The following is a 22,257-nucleotide window of genomic DNA, read 5'->3' as shown; positions in this document are numbered from 1 at the left end:
ACTCATTACAAAAGCTGACATGTGATTATTGCAGTAAATAGAAGCACCATATTCAATTTGCGATGATTTATAGGTTCGGGCCTTTTATTCATGAACCACTGGAACAGCTGCTGGGTCTGTTCGTAAGAGAGTTTGGAGCACAGCTACCATGAATTATTTATTCCTGAACTAGTAAGTAACACAAATACGTCTTTCGCTGTCTCTTACTGAAAAGAAACATTTCACTTCTGTAATGCAGGGGTAGTCAACACAGTGCCCTTCCAGATGTTGCTGAACTACAACACCCGCTGGCCCCATCTGTCATGGATGCTTTAGCTGAGATTCCTGCATTGCAGGGGGTTGGCCTGGATGATGGTCCCTTCCAACTCTACAAATCTATACAATGGTAAGGTAAAGGTAAAGGGACCCCTGAGCATTAGGTCCAGTCGTGGCCGACTCTGGGGTTGCGGCGCTCATCTCCCTTTATTGGCCAAGGGAGCAGGCGTACAGCTTCCGGGTCATGTGGCCAGCATGATTAAGCCTCTTCTGGCGAACCAGAGCAGCATACGGAAACACCGTTTACCTTTCCGCTGGAGCGGTACCTATTTATCTACTTGCACTTTGACATGCTTTCGAACTGCTAGGTGGGCAGGAGCAGGGACCGAGCAACGGGAGCTCACCCCATCACAGGTATTAAAACCGCTGACCTTCTGATCGGCAAGTCCTAGGCTCTGTGGTTTAACCCACAGCGCCACCTGCGTTCCTCTATACAGTGGTACCTTGGTTTAAGAACAGCTTAGTTTAATGGACTATATGGAATTGGCGGAAATGACTGGCAGAATCCGAGACTTGGGAGAAGAGGTGGTGGAGGAAGACTGGAAGAAATTTAAAGACTATCTTCAGAAATATTGTAAAATTAATGAATGCTAAAATTATGTTCGGATTGGCAATAAGTGGTATTCAGCAACAAAAGTTAATAAGAATATGCAAAAATGAATTGATAAATGGATGAAAATATAGAGTTATAATATGTTATGATATAGAGTTAAGATAAATGAAAGAGGGTAAGGATTTGCTGAATTGATTATGTAAATGGGAATACAAAAAGGGGAGGTGTGAGGAGGTCAAGGAAACAAGCAAATGAGCTTAAGGATATCAAAAAATGGATTTTTTGTATTTTTCTTTTTCTTTGTTTTTCTTTTATTCTGTAAATCTCTGTTTTTTGTAAAACCCTAATAAATATCTTTAAAAAAAATAAATAAGAACAGCTTAGTTTATGAACAACTTGGATTAAGAACGCTGCAAACCCGGAAGTAGGTGTTTTGGTTTGTGAACTTTGCCTCACATGTTCCATTTGTAAATTGAGCCCCCCACTACTATGGGAAAGCACGCCTTGGTTTAAGAACGCTTTGGTTTAAGGATTAAGTTCATAAACCAAGGTCCCACTGTAATTCTATGAATAGGAGAACTTCTGTGAGAGGCCAACATTTAATGGGGTGCCCTTAAGCCTGCAGGCTTTAGGAAGGAGGCACAAGTTTCCGCCAGGGTGCTAGAGCCCTCCCAACTCCTTCCCAAAGCCCCGTAAGTGCTTGCCTGGCTCTGGGAAGGAGGAAGGACTCTAGGACCCTGGCAGAGCCCTCATGCCCCCTTCACAGAGCTGGGCAAGTGCTTACCAGACTTTGAATAGGTGCTCTCCTTGGTTGTACCTAAATCCACCTCTGTATGCACAGAACTGAGCCCTCGCCAATTTGACATCACAGCCAAAAAGGACCATGAGCCAGGCTTCTCTGCCCCCACCAGACCTCCAATGATGGGCATGGTCTTTCGTTCTACCTCTGGGGTGAATGCTATTCCCTCTCCAGGTTCCCCTTGCGCGTTTTTAAAGAATGTGCGATACGTGAAAGCGCTTAAAGCCAGCATTAGATCTGAGGCTTACTGGGCACCTAAAATCTGTACTTAGCTTACCGCTCATATGCGATTATACTAACGACAAGCTGCGGCTCCAATACGCTCAGGCAAGCATTGCTAATGTAGCACAAGCTGTAAAAGTTCCATCTTTCACGCTTATTACTTAATTCAACACAGCTTCAGAACCGCACAGCTCAAACGCTGCTGGCATAGCCTGGTTTGATCCGGGCTTTCAGAAGTTCAACAGCCGCAGTTCTGAATTCCCCACGATTGCTTTAGTGGACTTTAAATCAAATCTCAGCAGGATAATTTATGGCCCTGTAAGAGGATGCCGACAAGTCTCCTTCAGTGGAACAAAATGTAATTTAGAAGACAAGGCATTCACTATCCACACTGAAATATGCAGTAGGCTATCACTACTGTAACTGCAGCACAGCCAACAATGTCCTTGCAGCAATATTTTTGGCTTTCTGTGCAGTGGGGCTGATGTTTGTGCAATGAAGGATGCAAGTTTACAGATTTAGGAGTCTGGGGTTTTTTTATTTGAAAAAATACATCCCCCCTCCCAAAAAAAAATCTCTGGTAATACTTGGATGAGTTGTGCATTCTTATCCTACTGTGAAAGACAATGTCTCCCCCCCAAGATAGGATAGAATCGGTGCCTTTTTTCTGGGGGTACTCAAGGGTACGCAGCACGGGAACCTTTTTTTTTCCTAGAAGAAAAACACTGGTTAAAATTGTGGCACTTACTGTAACTTCATGGTGAATACTGGCACCTATTTTTCTTAAAAAAAGAAGCACCGGATAGGATGATATTTAGGCTTCTATCCAATGCAATGCTAAGCAACTGGATAGTTTGGTTAGAGCATGGTGCTGATAATGCCAAAGTTGCAGGTTTGATCCTCGTACGGGACAGCTGCATATTCCTGCATTGCAGGGGGTTGAACTAGATGATCCTCAGGGTCCCATCCAACTCTACTGTTCTATGAACTGCCCTAACAGTGCACTTGCATGGCAAGACTTTCAGCCCTCTCCCTGCACCCCCACCCCAGTATAAAAGATTTGGGGGCATGCACTCCCATTGCACAAGTGCAAATCCTTGCACTGGTAGGGCAGTTACTTAGTACTGCATTGCTTGCAAGTGTTTCTGTGTGTTTGTGACGCCCAGCGAAACATACAAAACAGTGGCTCTAGACTCCTAGATACTTTAGGCACAGGCCCGTGACCTACAAATGCAAATTTAGGTCTCTGAGCATATTAAGAGGGCAAATTGAGAAGAACAGGCAATCCGAGGCCCAGCACAAAAGAACTGGAGCTCCCCCAGCAACATCTGTAAACGACACACTTTCTGAAGCAAGCAGTACTTACCTAAACCTAAGGAAGTGAGATGTTCAAACATAGTCCAGCTGTGATCATCCACATAATGGTTCTTTAGTATGAGCAACTGGCACAGATCTCTGGCTGTTATATCACTTGGTACTTCCAAAGCCCTGCTAGAGTCATCCTCACTATATATTTTGATTACCTGTGAAAAAGGCAAAAGAAGATTAGCTGATACATACAGACATGTAAAATGTGAAAATGCTGGTTTCATTAGCAGGTGATTTTGTTTTATGCACGCAGCATGGTGAGAACCTTCCTCTGTAACAATTGCTCTGTGTGCGATATTTGACGCAATTACTTCCGGTTTAAGAACCGTCTATAGATATAACTTGGGGGGGGGGGGAATCCAACAGATACATAAATATAGGCAGGGCTATTTTTCTAGAAAAAGAGTTGCCGGAACTCACCATGAACAACTCCCTTGTTCGCTTGTAATGGCATCAGCACCCACCTGAGATGTGCCACTACCAAGAAGGCCCTCTGCCTGATTCTCTGTAACTTGGCTTCTCGCAGGGAGGGAACTGCCAGAAGGCCCTTGGTACTGGACCTCAGTGTCCGGGCAGAATGATGGGGGTGGAGACGCTCCTTCAGGTATACTGGGCCGAGGTCTTTTAGGGCTTTAAAGGTCAGCACCAACACTTTCAATTGTGCTCAGAAACGTACTGGGAGCCAATGTAGGTCTTTCAAGACTGGTGTTATGTGGTCTCAGCGGCCACTCCCAGTCACCAGTCTGGCTGCCGCATTCTGGATTAGTTGTAGTTTCTGGGTCACCTTCAAAGGTAGCCCCACGTAGAGCGCATTGCAGTAGTCAAAGCGAGAGATAACCAGAGCACGCACCACTCCGGCGAGACAGTCCGCAGGCAGATAGGGTCTCAGCCTGCATACCAGATGGAGCTGGTAAACAGCTGCCCTGGACACAGAATTGACCTGCGCCTCCATGGACAGCTGTGAGTCCAAAATGACTCCCAGGCTGCGCACCTGGTCCTTCAGGGGCACAGTTACCCCATTCAGGAACAGGGAATCCTCCACACCTGCCCGCCTCCTGTCCCCCCAAAACAGTACTTCTGCCTTGTCAGGGTTCAACCTCAATCTGTTAGCCGCCATCCATCCTCCAACCGCCTCCAGGCACTCACACAGGACCTTCACCGCCTTCACTGGTTCTGATTTGAAAGAGATTTGTTTTTATATCAGCAAAAATGCCCGTTATTACGAAAGGGTGCGTACAAGAAGAGAACACAAGAGATTGCACTCAATACATCACTTTGTGAAAGTAGAACAACTCTGATGCGGAAGGGGATTTCTCCTCCCCCTCTGTCCCCCAAATCTGTGCTGGGGGTTCCCCTGCCAACTCTTTGGAGCACATTTGAGGATGGCACAGGGCACATGCAGGGTGAGGAAGGGAAGTTGTTCTGCTCACACTTTGGTTGTCGATCGCTGCCCTTTGCTGCAAGGGCCCTCCAAAGGGATATGATGATGCATGTTTCCACCCATTGCCCTCTGATTCAGCACACTGATATGACACCATGTGGTGTAACATTTGCAAACACAGAAGTGTTGCCTCTGTTGCGGAACGCCACATCATGTGTACCTCTTTAAAACACTTCAAAGCCTAAGCATTTCCCATCCTATCTTTAAAGCAATTTTTAAAACTCATGCATCTAACAACATACACACATGCACACACGAAATGGTAGAGGAGATTCAAATGCAGGACACAATTGCAGGAAGAAAAAGCTGTCTAGACCTCAGGCATCTGTGTATCAAGTTTAGTTTGTGGGATATTACAGAAAAACTCAGAACCCACATTTACACATAATTCATCAAAGTCGCTTCAGTGCTGCGTTAAAAAAAAAAAGTCTTTACTACCAAAGGTCTGTAAGCAATTCCTTATGTGCAGTTTCTAGGCTACAATACTCTTCAATCTGCATCCACAAAAGAATCCAAATGTCCACTCAGTCAAGATTTACTGCTGGCAGAAATAACTGTTCGGTAGGCCGCCCAATATACTTCCAAGGCAAGTTAACAGTCTGAAGGTTAGATTCTGACCTTCTGGAAGCCTAATTTATTTGAGAGAAGACTAGGACAAAGACATGGAGCGCCGGTTTCCTCAATAGCAAGAAATCTGTTCCCTCTCCCCCTTTCCAAGGCAGGGAGTTCTGCCAAGGAAAGAGGATTATGAGCACTGGATGCTGCTAGCCTTGCCAATTTCCTTGGTTACTATATGAAGAATATTCAAGTATTTGGAAGAAATGAGCAGAGGGGTTGGAAGAGAAATCAAAAATCTAAGTGGGGGCGGGGGGGACGACGACAGGGAGAGGTAGAAAGCTCATCAAGCCAAGGAGAGTGGTAAGCATTGGCTCATTACCATGTTCTTGTTCAAGGGCATATAAAACATTTTCACTGATTGTGCCTTTTTCCGTGCAATTGCTCCCATACAATATAGCTGTTAGCTCAGCTTTCCTTTTAAAAAAACGAAACCTCATAAAGCTCCACGAAGGTCACTGAAAGATATCAGAAAAGAAAAAGGAAAGGAATCAAAGCACACGCTGCTGACCTTTGGATAAAAAATGTGTGCACTTCAGCAAAAGGGTGCAGTGTTCTTTCTTGTTTATTTGCACCCTGCTTAATGCCAAAACAGGCTTCTAAGTGGTTTACAAAGTATTTAAAAAGTTACAAAGTTAGTTTCCTTTCCAGCATTTATATCCTATCCTTCATCATTAAAACGACCTCACAACAATAAAAAGCACTTCAAACCAATTTTTTTAAATTAAAAAAATCTTTTTTTTTTTAACAACTGCAATTTAGTACATAAATTATTCTATCCCCACACCACTCCATGGTCCAATGCACCTAAGACAAAAGGCCTGAAATAAGACAGGGGTTTTCAGCTAGCAATGAAAGATGGCCCAGTATTGGCAACAGATTGACCTAAGAGGAAAGGGTGATCCAAAACTGGGGTGCCACTACAGAGAAGGCCTTTCCCCAAGTCCTAAACTGAAAGGCTTTTCTTGGTGATGGTATAACAAGAAGGGCCTCCATTCACAAATCAAACAACATGGTACGTCCAATATTACAAACTATCATGCAAATGTATAAGAGGTTAACTTGAGCTCAGCATAGGAATCTAAGACAAATAACTAAGGATCCTGTCTGAAATTGCTTTCAGTTTGGGCATATACACACAAATACTCAGAGCAAACCACTGCCACTAACTGTAATGAAGTAAAGGAGTGAGGTATTATAGACTTGAGAGGACGGAGGTCAGGAGTAAATCAAACCCCGACTCTACAGCAGAATGAACTGCTACATGTTATTTGCAGAAGCGTAATCCAGAACATGAGAACCAAATACCACCGTCACCCAAGAAGCATACACACATATTAAAAGGTCCGAATCCACTGCTTAAAATACTATCTTCCTAATTTTAACAGTGGTTTAGGTCTAGCAGAAGTTCACTAGGAAAGGCTGTCATCACATTCATTTCTCTTTTCAGGATTCTGCCTCTCTTTGAGGTCTTTCCAACTACAGCTTTAGTTTCAGTACAGCTCCCTGGATAACAGTACACATTGGCAGCACCCACAACCCATTTAAACAGAAAATGGTGTGTTATTCCAATTTCCAGTGACACACATTCTAGTTTTTATCTTCAAAGTTTTAAACATAGCTGATACTGGCTGGAACAGAGTTCAAAATGAGCAAGTCCCTGATCTAAACCTCACCTCTGCCCATAACCACTCTGGCTGGCAGGGCTGTCAACTTTTGAACCAAGCCCTGTGCCTTTAACTGTGATCCAATTTGCAGCAGCTGGCAAGCAATATTGATCTCCGCCTGGTGGGAAGCTTCACCTGCTGGTTTCTGTAGATCAAAGGGATGTTAAAGGCACAGGAGTAATCTACTCTATTTTTTACAGTCAGCTAGCAATTCTACTAGGAGGCCTCAGGCAAAGCACTATATTGCCTACAACATTTTGCACAGCTTACACGATATACCAACCAACCTTGCAGGATTGCTGTACGGCCTGTGGAGTTTAAAACTGAAATCCTACGCAGTACACACTTACTTGGGAGTAAAGCCCCATTAAACTCAAGAGGGCTTAAGTAAATAGTCGTAACACAGTAATAGTATTGCAAGGCTGGGGGACATGTGCCCCTTCCAGAAATGGCAGCACTGCAACTCCCACCAGCCCCAGCTAGCAGGGCTAAGAGAGAGGATAATGGGAGTTGTAGTTCGGCAAGTCTGCTCTAAGTTGTGAAAAGTGTCGGGTACATGATGCATTTGTACAATGGCACATTAGTACAACTGCAAGCCAGACACTATTTGAAAAGACATCGGTGCTAATAAATTTGTGTATCACAGTGCAATGGTGCTAGTCAGTGCTAGCTCCAAGATTCTGGGGGCCCTCAAGCACAGCAATCCCCAATGAGCTTCCCTTGCCTTCTAAGAGGTGAGCCATGGAAACAGAGAATTGTCTTAGGCTGTATCTGATCTTGCATATCCCGTAAAGGTAAAGGTAAAGGGACCCTTGACCATTAGGTCCAGTTGTGACCGACTCTGGGGTTGCGGCGCTCATCTCGCTTTACTGGCTGAGGGAGCCGGCATACAGCTTCCGTGTCATGTGGCCAGCATGACTAAGGCCGCTTCTGGCAAACCACAGCAGCGCACGGAAACGCAGTTTACCTTCCCGCCAGAGCGGTACCTATTTATCTACTTGCACTTGATGTGCTTTCGAACTGCTAGGTTGGCAGGAGCAGGAACCGAAAAACGGGAGCTCACCCCGTCGTTGGGATTCGAACCGCCGACCTTCTGATCGGCAAGTCCTAGGCTCTGTGGTTTAACCCACAGCACCACCTGCGTACTAAGTGGAAAGGGCAAGCCTGTTCAGGTGGAGGGCCTTCTGCTGGTTTGCAGGGTCTGGCAAACGTCTCACCTCATCTCACCACGCTCTGGAGCCAACCTTGTTACCATCATTCATGTTTTGAAGTTTCAGCGGAACACAGCATAGGAAGCGAAGTATCCAGACATGTCCTCGAATCGGTTAACAAGCACTTGAATCATGTTTTGGGAGCGGGGTTATTTTGTGCGACTTTTATTTGAGAGATCTCATCATGAATGAAAACTGATTCCCACGTTACAGATATTCCCCACCCCTCTTCAGCTTTTGTGAACATTCATGATTTCAAGTTCAGTAAAGGTAGAATGAAGAGTTTTTTAACTTCTGGGGCTTTTCCTTCTCCTGAAATAAACTCTTGGCCTGTAACAGGTTAATGACGGGCAGAAATTCAGCACATACCGCTTTAAAATGTTTAAAAGCCCTGCTGAATATTTTGGCTGGTTATTTCTGGTCAGCTTGGGATCTGGTCAACTTGATCCCCAAGTTGTGCAGAAATAAACCAGCCAAAACATAAAACAGGGCTTTTTAAATTTTTTATGTATCTAAAACGCCTCGAGTTTTCACTGTGAAATGAATTATAGCAGCAATATATTTCACTGGAGTGGCTACAAGAACAGAAATCACCACACTTACGAACAGGGGAGGAAAGAATCTAACACTGCTTACATAATCTTAATCAAAATACTAAAGCCCCATAATAATAATAATTTTATTATTCATATGCCACTCATCTGACTGATTGCTAACTACTTCGTAGACAAGGGATTGCCACAAGCCAGGCCTCTTTTTTAAAAAACACCACCACCACCTAATACTCTGTTGGGTCTTACACACTACTTCATTTACAGTGACCATATTATAGAATGTCAGTACATTTAAAACAACAGGAGCGGCTTTATCTACATATCAAAGCAGAAACAGCAGCAAGAAAAAGGCTCAGAGATGTGTTCGGGGTTTTTTTTAAGTTATCCATTTATTTCAGTCATTTCCATCCTGCTGCCCAAGTTCCCAGGGCAACTGATGAACTGTATAATTTTGCAAGGGAGCACACATGCTAAATCCTCAGGAAGGCTGGAGATCCCACATTTAAATTAAGAGGAAAGGCAGCAATTTATGCACAGCGTGCCTTTCACACTGGATGCAATACTTATATTCTACTTTTGGGTAACCTCTGCTTCCAAAACAGAGACATGCCTCCCCTGCCCCTCAGCCTCCGAAGTCACCTACCCGTTTTTGCAGAACTATTGGAGTAACCACAGGCAAGGTTGCCCTTCTTCCGTACAAGCTCATTTCTGTCAGTCACAGGTAATTTAGCTCTTGTCCAGACCACTTGCAAAATTAAGAAGACAAAAAATAAAAATAAAAAACCAACCCCTCTGTGGATCAGCTCCCAGTCATCCACACCTTAATGAGAGTTGGTGCATAGAGACGACTAGCAAAGCAATAAAAGGCATGCTGTTTCAGTGAATCCACTCCTTCGGAAAGCCAATTAAGGACGACTCCCAGACAGAACTAGCCAATGGTAGGCCGATCGGGATACATGGGCAGGACTCCTCCTCTGTCCTTGGAAACACATTGCGATACTTCTGCTTTTTAAGTTTAAAGACCCAGATTGAACAAGCATTTAAATCACTCAAAATCTCATCTGCCTACAGTGCCTTCGCCGATGCAGCGGGGAGTTGCATCTTACTCCTCTCCCAGATAGATTAATTGTTTCAGTTTGAAATGAAAGACACACACTCTTTACCTCCAAACTGTTATGCAACCCTTAGAAATGGCATGGATTGGAGCTGAAAATATAAGCAACGTGCATAATCCGGACCTGCTTTTTATCAGACAAGGATATGTTCCAACAACAAAGGGAGGGAGTTACATACTGTACTGCTAAACTGGTAATAGATTTGGTCCAGGAGGGTCAATTATCTTCCTGTGTCTCAGTTGCTAACTTACTTACTTACTGAGCTGGTCACAAAAATAGGCCCCAAAATTCCCCACCTCCCATTTATGGCCAAGCCAGGGTAATTTCTTTTTGTGCCAATAAGGGCAGACAGTTAAATTGAAGCAGTAGCTTTGACAATGGGATATTTCTCTGGCCTGTGCTTAAAAAGAGGAGCGTCTATTGCACACTACAGGAAAATACACAACCATATTTTTATAGCACATCCCCGAATAGCTCATAGCTCCTTCAGCACTCAGGACTAGTAATCCCTGCCAAAACTGCTGTCGTGTTTTCTTGAAATAGCTGGAATGTAGCCAATGACAGACAATAGACAAGAGGGTTAAAAAACACACCAAAAAAACAACCTCCAGGTCTCATTAGTTAGAAATTTTAAAGAATTAAGTCTTAATCAGTTACAAGGGAGGAAAGACCATGCCAATATATCCAATAACTCATTTCTTAAATACAGGCACACAAACATGCTGGAGCATGTCTAGCTAACGTTATGAAGCTTATCCTTTTTTTATCTCGGTAAGCCATTCACAGAATTAGGTTTATAAATTTTGATGGGGACCAGACAAAAGCAGTAACCTGTGATCATGATCTGGCAGTCCTTAAACCACAACACAGGAACACAGTGTTACAAAATTTGGGTGTCTCCCCCTCTCTCTGCCAAGCGACGGCAAGAGCCCACGGGGTCTTAGGCACTCACACAGGATCCGTGCTTCTTTGGAGAATTGAAGACGCATCGGAGACTGTCGTGGCTTTAAGAAATATGGTTTATTTACACCTTCAGTCTGCATGGAGGGAGTCCAGATGTGGTCATTTCATGGCAGCAGCGCAGGCAGCCTCAAGCCTGTCCAAGATGGATCTCAGCTCCTTTTCCTGTCCAAGATGGATCTCAGCTCCTTTTCCTGTCCAAGATGGATCTCAGCTCCTTTTCCTGTCCAAGATGGATCTCAGCTCTTCTTCCTCCCAGCAACCCTTGCCCCACCCCCCAGGCAGTTACCCTGGCAACCTTCCAAATCTCCAGTCTCTGTTCACACCTGGGGCAAGGGGAAAGGAGTTCTCTTGTATTGTTAATGTCCCTCAGCTGTTCTAGCTCTGCCAGGTTGCTTTGCATAAGCGAGCCCAGGAATTCCTTTGGCGCTTGCATTCTCCCTTCATATCACAAATAACCAAAATCCTAGCATTTATTAATTTCCAGGGTTTACCCTAAATCTATATCACCAGGAAGCTCCCTTTTATTGAGTCAGACCATTGGTGCATCAAGCTCAGTCTTACCTCCTCTGACCTGAAGCAACTAATCAAGGTTTCAGATAGTATCTTTTCACAGCATTACCTGGACGCACCAGGGCTTGAACTCAGGACCTCCTGCATCTCCCCACTGTGGAAGGACATCTGGATCCAGAATTGGCCTCCACAGTCACCTACGGACACACCTCTAAGACCATGGAAGATAATCTTACTCAGCTACGAGTGATCGCCAAAGCAGCAGCAGCAGCATGGATAACAGGGGCTCTACCAATGAACTATAGTCCTTCCCCATAGCCTTAATTCCCTAGTGATTTGCCTTGTGCAACAAAGAAAGGTGCAATGTGATAGAATCATTTTTTGCTCCATAATGCCAGTCAACAGAAGGCTGGGCAAATGCACAGGAAACTTTGGAGATTCAGCACTTCTCAGCTTTCTACATTATTTCCCACCGCAAGCACAGTCTCTTACATTCTCCGCAAGAGAATTTTTTATTTTAAGCATTTAAAATGTTTGTGATCTTATAATGTGAATTGCATGTCTTCTGGTAGCTGCTCAGCTAGTAATCACTCAGGGCTAGAAATACGCTTCATGGGACCCCTGACCGTTATGTCCAGTCATGGACGACTCTGGGGTTGCGGCGCTCATCTCGCTTTACTGGCTGAGGGAGCCGGTGTTTGTCTGCAGACAGCTTATGGGTCATGTGGCCAGAATCACTAAGTCGCTTCTGGCGAACCAGAGCAGTGCACGGAAACGCCGTTTTCCTTCCCACCGGAGAGGTACCTACTTATCTACTTGCACTTTGACGTGCTTTCGAACTGCTAGGTTGGCAGGAGCTGGGACCGAGTAACGGACGAACCGCCGACCTTCTGATCGGCAAGCCCTAGGCTCTGTGGTTTAGACTACAGCGCCACCCGCATCCCTTTCATGCTATATGCTAGGTAACCGATTCTAAAAAGTTATGTTCATTAGCTATCTAGGAGAATTGACATGTAATATTCAAGCAGCTAGGAGTGATACTGAGTCTTCCAATTTCACCTCTATTTAGAGGTTATTTATTTAAAAAAATAGGACACTGCAGTCACACAGGGGGTGGCAAACACCTTTAAAATATGTTCTTATTTGGCAGTATCTATAAACAGGCAAGACCTTCTTCTTTTCCTATTTCCTTCATTATACAATTCAAGCTGTGCTTTGATACCCCCTTTATAATTTTATCCGTTTCATTCACTCCTGATATTTAATTTTTCTTCTGACTTTATTATCAAAAGCCCCTTGTGTTGAACTTTTTGGTTAATGTTTGTTTTTCCCTTTGTGAACACTCTATGGCATTACATGTTGTTGGCCTCCATCTGTCTCGAGAGACAATGGAGTTCACCTCTGCAGGGGGGGGTCAAACTGCTATCTTAGCAGCACCGAAGTGACCTCCCCAGTGCACAAGCCTGTACAGTGCGTATGGAGCTCCTGGGCTCAGCCTCATCCACGTGTCAGATCAATAAACTGAAACCAGAGCTATAACAACTCTAGTCTCCAGGCTTCTGTGACATCCCATCAGCTCAACCAATGACTAATGAGAAGTCATTCACTTGTAGTTAATACACAGCACATACACTTTAGGAGTTGCTCTTTAAGATCCTGTGGGAAATCAATATACTAGCAAATCCACATACTTGTTGTGGTAGTTTGATGCTTCTGGAAGCCCCAACTAGTCCAAAATGCAGCGGCTAAGCTACTAATGGATGCAGATGGCTGACAGCATGTAACATGTCTGCACTGGCTACTCATATATTACCTGTCCAGGTTCAATGCTCTTGTGTTGATATACAGTAGCCTGAACAACTTGGGTCCAGGACACCTTCAGCACCATCTGAGTCTTAATCCCAACTGGATCACTAAGATCATGTAGACAACCACTGTTGGTTTCCTCCCCAAGTCACAAAGGCTTGTCTAGCCTCAACCAGAAGTCAGGTGTTTAGTGTCACTGGTTACACGCTGTGGAATGCTCTTCCAGCAAAGATTCAGCAGGCATCCTTGCTTCAGACTTTCAAGTGTCCCTTGAAGACATTGTTTTATGCCAATAGGACTAAGTGGTTGTTCAGACGTTTATTGAGTAGCCAGTCAGTTTAATGATTGTTCTGTACTGCTTTTAATGGGACCAAAATTTAGAAGGATAGTCAGATATAGGACCCTGGGTGCTGCTCTCTCAAAGCTTTCCCTGGTTTATTGCAACTAGGGAAGAAAATCAATGTTCCTCAAAAAGCATGCATGTTTGAGCAAATACTCTATATGCAACAGCATCTTTGATTGTGAAAGATGTGGAACTGCTTGCAGACCCAGCCAAAGTCATTAAAAAAAAAATCTGGCTTGGAGGGTCAAACATTTGCTCCTTGTCAAATTATCTTTACATCAGAAGCCATAAAGCCAAATACAGCACAGCAATTCTCAGTTTGTTGCCAAAGTAAAGAGATGCTCAGCTCCAACCTTGGCTCATATCACTACAGTCAAGCAGCAGCAAATCCATAGTAACAATATAATCACTTTCAGCATTAGACTAAATACCCATTTGCTTTATTATCTTGAGGCTTAGGCACAGAATCTGGGGCTGCTTTGTTTTGGAAATTTCCACAATACAACCTCTGCTCTGCTGCAGCTCGTGGAATGAAGTTCCCTTCCCTTGCCTTTAGTATTGGGTCATTTCAGCTATCATTGCTAACGAAACTGAATCAGAAGAAAGTCCCAGTGCTCTCTGTGGGCTCAGTCCAACTGAGCTCAGCATCTCACTGAACTGTCAGATGAATACAGCTCTGTATAATATAATACGCAACAAGCCCAGTGCTCTCGGGAAGCTGCTTCCCTAATGGCTGCCCTAGACCTCTTGTGATAGGCAGGTGGATCTGGGGTCCCACCTCCACCATAAAATTACAGCACTATTATCACAGAACCATAGAAACGTAGAGTTGGAAGGGACCCTGAGGATCATCTAGTTCAGTGTTTCCCAAACTTGTGTCTCCAGCTGTTTTTGGACTACAACTCCCATCATCCATAGCTAGCAGGAGCAGTGGTCAGGGATGATGGAAACTGTAGTCCAAAAACAGCTAGAGACACAAGCTTAGGGAACACTGATCCAGTCCAACCCCCTGAAATGCAGGAATATGCAGCTGTCCCATATGGGGATCAAACCTGCAACCTTGGCATTATCAGCACCACGCTCTGACCAACTGAGCTATCTAGGCTCATGTTAACAGACCTGGCTTCCCCTAAAGAATCCTGGGAACTGTAGTTTAAGGGTGTTGAGAGTTCTTAGGAGACCCCTATTCTCCATGTGGAGCTACAATTCCCAGATATGTCAAACTGCAGTGTCTGGGTGAACCAGTGACCCATCAGACATTGCTGGACTCAGATCAGCTCCAGACAACATAACCTAAACTCAGAAATAATGGAATTTGTAGTCCAATAATGTCTTAACAGTCACGGGTTTCCCATCATTTTGTTAAGACAACAAATCGTTTTCAAGGCTTTCCTGCTATACTGCTTTAAGCGCTTGCAAATATGAAAAGTGAGGCATGGGTTGTTGTTTTTAGGAATGTCGCTCCAATGTTTGCTAGAATTTCTATATCCTCATTATCACGGGCTTGCAGCTATTCACAGCTCTGAGCTCTCATAAACACAGCGTCTTAACAGGCTATTTGTAGCTCATGGGATCACCATACACCTTGGGCTTGCAAGATTTTTCTTTTTCTTTTTCTAAGATGGTAGCTCCAGTAGTGATGTATGGAAGTGAGAGCTGGACCATAAAGAAGGCTGATCGCCGAAGAATTGATGCTTTTGAATTATGGTGCTGGAGGAGACTCTTGAGAGTCCCATGGACTGCAAGAAGATCAAACCTATCCATTCTTAAGGAAATCAGCCCTGAGTGCTCACTGGAAGGACAGATCCTGAAGCTGAGACTCCAATATTTTGGCCACCTCATGAGAAGAGAAGACTCCCTGGAAAAGACCCTGATGTTGGGAAAGATGGAGGGCACAAGGAGAAGAGGACGACAGAGGACGAGATGGTTAGATAGTGTTCTCGAAGCTACCAGCATGAGTTTGACCAAACTGCAGGAGGCAGTGGAAGACAGGAGTGCCTGGCATGCTCTGGTCCACGGGGTCACAAAGAGTCGGACACAACTAAACGACTAAACAACAACAACAACAAAGATGGTAGCTGACTTTATATCGCCACACATTGACACCAACATATCGGTGACAAGTTCAGTTGATGGATATTGTACATATATGGCTATTTGCTTGTTAATTAAAAGAATCTCTTCTAAATTACTACATAAAATCTGGAACTTCATGTTGAAGACAACACATATGGTACCATGAGTGAAATACTTTGTGGGAAGGTACTATGGAATAGTTGAGGGTTCTGTATCCTTTATCTTTTTCGCATAAGAGAGGTGAGGAATGGAAGTGGGAGAAGTTTAAAACAACCATTTTAAAAAAAACCAGTGTCTTTATTTCAGTTACCTTCTTGCTATACTCAAAACAATGGCAGAAGTTTGAGTAAACAGGGATGGAAGAACACTGAGACAAAAATAGTGGTTTTAAATAATGGCAGAGGTTTGTGTATAGCAGGGATGGAGTAATGCTGAAGGTTTTTTAAAAAAACAAGCAAACCAGTTTTAACAAGGAGAAATAGCAGAGAACGGTACAATATAGAAGCTCACGCCACAAAGCTAATATCACAGTGGGTGCCTTAAATATGCAATACACTCCCCAAAGAAATTTGCCTGGTGCCAACAATTGCATTGGCTGCCCATTGTCTTTCAGGCCTAATTTAACAGGTTAAAATTTAAGGTGACCTGCCTGAGTTTTAAGATCTGCAGGTGAAGTTTAAGATCTACTGGTGGTCCCCATGCCTAATGAAATATGTGAGGCAGAGACTTGTTGGACAGGCTCTTTCTGAAGTGTCTCCCTTGCCTTTTGAGCCATCTCCCTTCTGAGGTGTGCCTCACTACAACATTCATGTCATTTCACTGACAGGAGAAGATGCACTCCTTGCCTAGGCCTCCAGGGAGGAGCAAGGGGCATTGGGCATTTAAATTTTTTGCTGCTGCTGATTATATTTGTAGCTGAAGTCTGTATTTTGCTCCACAGTTGTTTAATCTTATTGTTTAATTTTTTGTTTGAACTGTGAAGATTTCCACCCGGTGACATCTTTGGGAGAAGAAAAGGCTCAGGAGCAAATCCTACACAAATCCAGAGTGGAGTCCCTGAGGCGGTTGGTTGGCACCTTGAGTGCCTCCTTCCCACAACTCCTGCAGTCAAGCTGGTGCTTTCCTTTAGACCACACCAGCAAGCCCAAGAGGGAGGTCTTGTTATCTGGGCAGCCCAAGGCCTCCATACACACTGCCCAGGCTTGGTCACTTCAGTGCTGCTAACGCAGCAGTTTGACTTCACCCCTGGAGATACATTCCATTGCCTCTTGAGACAGATGGATGCCAACCAATCAAAAGGTACAAACACCCTCTCAGATCAAGGAGTAAAGAATCCAAGACCAGCCAAGTTATTTTGGCACCTGAAACATGACAACATCCTTTCATAGAATCGTAGAATTGGAAATGACTCTAAGGGTCAACATGCCCAAAATCAGTTGCCCAAAGCTACCAACTTGCTGCCGGGTAAAAGCTACCCACCCCTGCTGCTCCTTACACGGTACACCATTTTAAAAATAAAAACCAACAAGTGATTTTGTCAGCACCATACCTGCACTTCAATAAGTTCTCGGCACATTTTCTATTTTTGTTTCTCATCATCTAAACTGCTCAAGCTCACCAAATGTATTTGCAAGACTGAACAATTAAAGCAAAGCACTTTCTCCATTATACGAATGTGAAAATATTCATGCACTTCATGGTCACAGCCTATTCAGGCAACAGTGAAGAGAGGGAATCAGGTGTGAAAGGCAAACTCCCTTAACGTAAGGAGCAATCACTAGAAATCTGAAGTTCATAGGCCATTTATATTTTTAAAAATATTCACTAGAAAAGTAGCCACTTAGCTAGGTCAATGAACTCTGGGATCTTGTCATGTTTGCTTTCCAATTAAAAGAGAGAGAAAGAGAGAAATGAGAGACTATGTATGTATCAATATGAGAAACCTCCAGAGGATCTGGAAGATTTCAGAAAAATCTGTTGTGCTCTTTTTTGCAGAGACATTAGGCAGCAATGCTCTTCTATGACCATCTAAGTTTTGCAAGCCACCATCCCTTACAGTTTTATCAATTCCCATGCAAATACGAAACATAATGGCAGGCTATACAGAAGTTCCAGCCAATCTTTGTAATCAACCCAATACATGCAAGGTCCCTTGGAACTTGTCGTTACAACAGCAGCTCCATGTGATGGGCCTAACTTGTGATTCCTGCTCACCCTACTTTATGAAAACCTAAGGGGGGAAGAACCCAAGAAGAGCCCAATGGGGGACTGAGCATGCTCAGAATGCTGAGTGAGATCACATGGCTGAATGGCCGGAACCCTGAACAGGAGCATTCCACACTGCAACATTTTGTTGCAGGTCCCACCTATTCTAGCTATCCCATAGTGGTTCCCACATAAAGATGACCTGATCCAAAATCCCACATAGGAACCTGCCTTTTACAGATCCATGCCATTGATTCTTCTAGCTTAGCATTGTCTACACTGATTGGCAGCAGCTCTCGAGGGTTTCAGGCAGTCCCCCGTCCCCCCAGTCCTTTATTCTTTATACTTTATTGTCACTTGTACAACTTGTATGCAGTGAGATTACATGAGCACCCCCCACTCAGCTCTCTTAGTCTTAATTCCCCTCGTTTACTGACGCACACCCACCAAACCCGAAAGTCAGTTGCCCTGTTGTTATCTTTTCATTCAGCAGCCTAACAGCCCACGGATAGAAGCTGTTCTTTACCCTGTTGGTGCGACTAATCATGCTTCTATATCTTCTGCCTGAGGGCAGGAGATCAAGAAAGTGCCTGCCAGGGTATGAATCATCCCTGAGAATTTTCCTTGCTCTACTGAGGCAACGTTCTTCCACAATGTCATCCAGTGGATTCACGGAACAGGCCATAATATCTTGTGCTGTATTCACCACCCTCTGTAGGCACTTCCTATCAGTTGATGTCAAACCAGCATACCACACCGTGATACAGTTTGAAAGGACACTTTCTATTGTGGACCGGTATAAGGAGATCATCAAATGTTGATTGACATCGTTCTTTCGCAATACTCTGAGGAGATGGAGTCTCTGTTGGGCTTTCTTAACCGCCTGGGTTGTATTGATTTTCCAAGTAAGGTCTTCACTGAGATAAACTCCTAGGAATTTAAAGGAAGAGACTCTCTCCACACAGCCCTTCCCGATGTACAGCAGAGCTAGTCCTACCTGGAGATTAAACTTGGAAACTTCTTCATGCAACGCAGTGGAGTTGCAACCCTCTCCTACATGTCCCTGCCCCCATGTTGTTGTTTTAAATCCTTCTTGAGGCTTGCCTGCCATTATGCAAAAGAAACATGGGTAGCATTGTCAACCCAGGACTAAGATAATCATGAGACAATTCTGTTCTTCTTAAAAAAAAGGTAAAGGTAAAGGTACCCCTGCCCGTACGGGCCAGTCGTGTCCGACTCTGGGGTTGCGTGCTCATCTCGCTCTAGAGGCCGTGGGCCGGCGCCGTCCAAAGACACTTCTGGGTCACGTGGCCAACGTGACGAAGCTGCAGCTGGCGAGCCAGCACCAGCGCAGCACACGGAAACGCCGTTTACCTTCCCGCTATAAAGGGGTCCCTATTTATCTACTTGCACTTAAGAGTGCTTTCGAACTGCTAGGTGGGCAGGAGCTGGGACCGAGCAACGGGAGCTCACCCTGCCGCAGGGATTCGAACCGCCGACCATACGATCGGCAAGTCCTAGGCACTGAGGTTTTACCCACAGCGCCACCCGCATCCCTTCTGTTCTTCTTACCTCAAGTCAAATATTATACAGTGGCACCTCAGGTTACATACGCTTCAGGTTACATACGCATCAGGTTACAGACTCCGCTAACCCAGAAATAGTACCCCGGGTTAAGAACTTTGCTTCAGGATGAGAACAGAAATCGTGCTCCAGCAGTGCAGCGGCAGCAGGAGGCCCCATTAGCTACAGTGGTGCTTCAGGTTAAGAACAATTTCAGGTTAAGAACGGACCTCCGGAACGAATTAAGTACTTAACCTGAGGTACCACTGCACCTGCCATGAGTTCCAGACTTCACACTGAAGGGTTGGGGTGGGTGAGGGCAGAGAGCAACAATCTGTATCAAAAAAATGTCCTGTACCATACATTCTTTCAAAGTTCCCAGTATTTGGCTACATTCTAGCATTAGTCAGCACCGAGGTTCAGTCAACAGTTTTTCTAAAATAAACCATGGGGTTTATTTGGTCTATTGCGATGAAATTATCTACAAATTATGAACAACTAAGAGTGAGATAAACATGCAGAGAAATGTTTCCGCAGAAGAAAATGTTCCTGGCTTTAAATACCCTTGAGTTTTGTTTTGGCACTTGCAATCGTGTTCCAAGGTAGCCCACTTTGCCTTGAACTGTTTATTGTGGGGAAGTCATGGCTAGCTTATCTTTGACCAAAGCAAGATTCATCCTTCAGCTGCACATTTACCTTCTATTCCCCCCCGCCCCGCTGATTTATTTTAATTCATTGTGTCCCAAAGCAACCGACATGCCGCTGAAAATAGAGGAATGTTGAAATACAGCTGTGCAGGCCCCAATCCCCAAGCGGTGAGAGTTCCCAAGGGTCTCGGCACATTCCTTGGGCTGGGTCTCCCTGGAAGGAAGGTCATGGCTGTGGAGCCTTTGTGATAAATGGCTCACAGCATTAACACTCCCCACAGATCTTGTTCCCTCAGGGCTCCTTTCCAAGCCATAGGTTTGGATTCTGCACAAAGAGCAAGCCAGGGGTCTGTGTCTCTTCCAGCTCCCAAATACCGCACTGACCGCCAGCCCTATTGTTATTAAAGTCTCCTATGACATCATGTCCCGTCCCCCAAATCTCCATAAGTTTCTATGACTCAACATAACAAACACAGCATACTTGGCTGGCAGATCTGAGCATTTTGGCAGCTTTTTCTTTGAGGGAATATAATCCTGGAGTTATAAAATCATGGGCAAGATCCCAAAGATGATATCTAGACTTAACTACCCCCACAACTCACAACAATACCTTAAGAATCACCTTTCCCCGTTAGAACTGACCTGGACCCTGCGCTTGTCATCCGAGACCCTTCTCTATGTCCTCCATGCCGATTGTGGAATGCTCTCCCCAGAGAGGCTTGCCTGGTGCCATCACTACATGTCTTTAGGCGCCAAGCAAAAACATTACCCAGGCCTAAGGCTATTAAATATGGCAGCCGCTTCACTGCTCTATTAAGCCTTCCTGCTGCCTGCCAGAAGTTTGGACTTCGCCCACAGAGTTTTATCCAACGCGAGAATGTTCCATCAGGAAAAAGATTTCTGCTTGCTCAAGAGAATGTTCTCCCCGCTTCCCCGCTCCCTGCCAATCCTCCCTTAAGACTCTAATGTAGACTCACTAATTCCTATGTACTGCAATTCTAGGCACGCTTACTAAGAAGTTCTACTTCATTCCATGGGATTTACTTCTAAATAAATGTGCAAAGAATCGTCCTTTACCTGAGAGTAAGCTTCAGTGAAGAGACTGAGAAACAATCCACAGAAAGGCGAGATAGATGGAGATCCCTCACAAAAAGATTTCATCAACAACTGTACACTAGCCTTCGCATTTTGTATACCTTCCAACAGTATGAGATTTTGTTTTAAGAAAACTCTCCCAACTCTCACCAAGTCACACTTTACACCTTCAAGGACTCTGGAAGCATTTGGCCTGCTTTTAACTAATCCCTTCATTTTTGAGAAGTTTTTGCTTTCGCAATCAAATGTAACCAAGCTGGACTTTCTAGGCAACTTTCCACTTGTATACATTGAATTTGATCTCACAGTCATCACTGTTCCCAGTGAGTTCAACAGAACTTCTAGCTCGAATCTGATCCAGGGCACCGCTTGCGACAGGGTCCCCTCTGGCTGTTTCCACAACCCACTGTTTCAAAGCATGTGTGGTATGTTCTTTTTTGTTGTAAACAAAACTGTACTTACCAAGTCAATGAGAGGGTAGCTGAAAGCACATTCTATCTCAGCAGTGTCAGCAAGCATGTGGATGTAAACATTATATACCTGGGCTTCCAATGGTTTTTTCACAATTAACTTGAATTAACTTTATCAGTCATGGGACAAGAGGACAGGTCTTCTGTAGGCTAGTTGCTGGTTTAAGATCAGGAAACAAAGAGTAGAACCAACTTTGGGAAGCAGATCCAAGGTTTTGCATTGGGACCCGTGCATTTTAACTTGTTCTTAATTGACCTGGAAGGAGCGAGCAGTTTGCTGGTAACACCAAATAACTCAGGGCGGTAAAAGCAAAAGGAGGTTGCAAAGAGATTCAAAAGCTTCTCTCCAAAACGGGTGAATGGCCAATTAAATAGCAAATGAGGTTCAGTTTAATTAAGTATAAAGGGATGCAAATTGAGGCAATCAGAAAGGGGCTGTGGTAGCTAAGTCAGGAAAGAAGTAATTCCATGTGCAGCAGCTGCAAAAATAGCAAATTCCATGCTAAGGATTATTAGTGGAGAGACAGTAAACCAGATAGCAGATAATATTTTTGTTAAACAAACCTATGATGTAGCCACATTTGGAATCTCCTTTACAGTTCTGCTTGTCCTGTCCCCAAAAGTTGGAAAAGGCACCGAGAGGGGAAACTAAAATAACTGAGGGGCTATGATACCTTCCTTATGAGGAAAAGGTAAATCAATTTACAAAAAGGATGACA

The 22,257-nt window shown here is 44.3% G+C and overlaps 1 protein-coding gene across 4 annotated transcripts in view; it reads right to left on the bottom strand.

The window, feature by feature from the left end:
* GRB14 (growth factor receptor bound protein 14) overlaps window positions 1–22,257 on the bottom strand; it is a 50,855-nt gene that overhangs the window by 18,544 nt on the left and 10,054 nt on the right. For 3 of the 4 annotated variants that reach the window (XM_083577340.1, XM_083577341.1, XM_083577339.1), the window contains exon 3: window positions 3,256–3,412. In XM_083577340.1, coding sequence (XP_083433466.1) covers window positions 3,256–3,412 — 157 coding nt within the window. Of the gene's footprint in view, window positions 1–3,255; window positions 3,413–9,388; window positions 9,766–22,257 lie in introns of those variants that run through there. The other variant, XM_083577342.1, reaches the window with a different exon arrangement.

This window comes from Podarcis filfolensis (genome assembly GCF_964270895.1).
Source record: "Podarcis filfolensis genome assembly, chromosome: 1".
NCBI lineage: Eukaryota > Metazoa > Chordata > Lepidosauria > Squamata > Lacertidae > Podarcis > Podarcis filfolensis.
Note: the sequence above shows the minus strand (reverse complement) of the source record. Positions and strands in the feature narration are given on the sequence as shown.